The sequence below is a fragment of the Camellia sinensis genome, chromosome 3, assembly GCF_055761805.1.
Source record: "Camellia sinensis isolate YWXY chromosome 3, ASM5576180v1, whole genome shotgun sequence".
NCBI classification, from domain to species: domain Eukaryota; kingdom Viridiplantae; phylum Streptophyta; class Magnoliopsida; order Ericales; family Theaceae; genus Camellia; species Camellia sinensis.
In genome coordinates this window covers 95,784,701-95,787,197 of record NC_138963.1, presented here as the reverse complement: position 1 = coordinate 95,787,197, position 2,497 = coordinate 95,784,701, and the positions used below count along the sequence as shown (strand labels likewise).

Genomic DNA, 2,497 nt, shown 5'->3' with positions numbered 1-2,497 from the left:
CATCTCTCCTCCTTACCACGTCATCTTCTAGAAAGAACCACATATACATACACACCCCTCAAACAAACGAACGTGATACTCGTCGCCACGCCACACTCCTTATTACGGGCTCACCCGGTTTCCCGGAGACTCTCTGAGATCTTCGTATTCATAAAACATACGTAATATGTGATCCCAACACGTGTCCTCATGCACCTACTATTCAACCACCCTAATGTTAATAAAATCACCTCTCACATATATATATATATATATACCCCTCTTCCTCCATCATCCTAACCCTTCCCCAAGAATTTATCTACTGTTCCCTCTTCCCTCTCCCAAAATCACTCAATCACAGACTTTCAATTTCTTCCTCGATCTCTTCCGAATTCTTCTGTGTCTCATCATCCACATATCTTGCCGAATGATCACAAGAGACAGAGGCACTGGTGGTGGCGGCGCCACCCTCGCCGTCTTTAGAGAGAGGAACAGTTTCCGGCGTCCTAAGTCTGCAACGCTCTTGCATTCTGAATCCGGTCGCGTTTCGACCAATCAACAACAACAACAACAACAGCAAGATGAGACTAATTATTACTTGTCACGCCGCAACAGCAATGCCTCCGCGGGATCTTCCTTGAGCCGTGACACAGACGTAGACACCACCTCCTCCTCTTCTCCATACTTTTTTTCGCCATTGAACCAATCGTCCCGTTATTATAACAGGTCACCATGGACTCAAGCTTCCCCTAGGACATCCATGGATGATGATGACAAAAACAAATTCCCTCATCACGGTTTGATTGGTTCGATGGTTCGCGAAGAAGGCCATATATATTCTCTGGCAGCTTCCGGAGATTTGTTGTATACTGGGTCCGATAGCAATAACATTAGGGTTTGGAAGAATTTTAAGGAGTATTCTGGGTTTAAATCAAACAGTGGTTTAGTTAAAGCCATTGTTATCTCCGGCGATAGGATATTCACCGGCCACCAAGACGGTAAAATCAGGGTCTGGAAACTCTCTCCCAAGAATCTCCGGAAACCTTACAAGAGATTGGGAAGCTTACCCACCACCAAAGACTTGGTGAAGAGCTCGTTCAACCCCAGAAGCTACGTGGAAGTTCGCCGCCACCGGAATGTTCCATGGATCAAGCATTTCGACGCCGTTTCGTGCATGAGCTTGGACGAAGATCAAGGGCTTCTCTACTCTGGTTCCTGGGACAAAACCCTCAAAGTTTGGAGAATATCTGAGTCGAAATGCCTAGAATCCATCAACGCCCACGACGACTCAATAAACTCTGTGGTGGCGGGGTTCGGGGGAATGGTCTTAACGGGGTCAGCCGACGGGACGGTGAAGGTATGGAGGAGGGAATTATTGGGGAAGATTTCAAAGCATGTTTTGGTGCAGACATTGTTGAAGCAAGAGAGTGCGGTGACGGCGGTGGTGGTGAACGCTCCGCCGGCGATGATATACTGCGGGTCGTCTGACGGGCTGGTGAATTATTGGGAGAGTGAGAAGAAGATGGCCCACAGAGGGGTGATCCGCGGCCACAAGCTGGCCGTGCTGTGCCTGGCCACGGCGGGGAACATGTTGTTTAGTGGATCCGCGGATAAGAGTATATGTGTGTGGAGGAGGGATGAGGGTGGTGACCACACCTGCTTGTCTGTTCTGACCGGCCATTGTGGGCCCGTTAAGTGCTTGGCCGTTGAGGAAGATCACAACGAGAAGGCCGGTGGTGATGATCGACGGTGGGTAGTATATAGTGGGAGTTTGGACAAGTCGGTTAAGGTTTGGAGAGTTTCTCAATACGCGCCTGATTTTCAGCAGTTTCAAAATATGTGAATTCATGTGCAGGACTATGGTGGTGTACTGGTATGGTACAGAACTTTGGCTTTTTTGACAAAATAGTGGCTTGCATGGTCTACGGCTCGTAAAATTATTCAATCTACTTGGTATCATATCATGTGATTACAACCTCTATCAATATATAAACCCCGCGTCTTTTTTGTAATTCAACAAAATTGTAAATTTTACTTTCTCCATGAATCATAGATATCACTTGACTAAGACCCCTGAATAACTCCCCCTACCGTACCCTAGATCTTATTCTTTTCTTTAAAATTTGTCATTGTTTGAGGATTGAGTGTTTTTAAATGGGTGAGACTTGTCTTCAAGCTTATTTTGTGAATTGGACGGTACTGTTGCTCGTGGGCCCATAACGAGTCATGTTTTTATAATTTAAATCGTTTAATATGTAGAACTCGTCTAATATTTTATTTCTATAAAAAATCATATTGATTGGATATCAATAGTTATTTGATCGGACCAGATTTTTGTCAATAATTTATTTTTCAAATTATATTTACAATTGACAGAAATTTGATTTGATCAAGTAGCTATCGATATTCAATCAATGTGATTTTTTACATGAATAAAGTACTCAACGAGTTCTATACATTGAACGATTCAGATTATCAAAATAGGACCTGTGGTAGGTCTTCACGGGCCTAACAACAC

General features: G+C 44.4%; 1 protein-coding gene across 1 annotated transcript; it reads left to right on the top strand.

Moving 5' to 3' along the window:
- Positions 1–268: 268 nt before the first annotated feature.
- LOC114313079 (protein JINGUBANG) lies at positions 269–2,047 on the top strand. The gene has a single exon (XM_082920420.1). The coding sequence runs from the start codon at positions 407–409 to the stop codon at positions 1,820–1,822; it is 1,416 nt and encodes a 471-aa protein (XP_082776546.1). The 5' UTR covers positions 269–406; the 3' UTR covers positions 1,823–2,047.
- Positions 2,048–2,497: the final 450 nt, after the last annotated feature.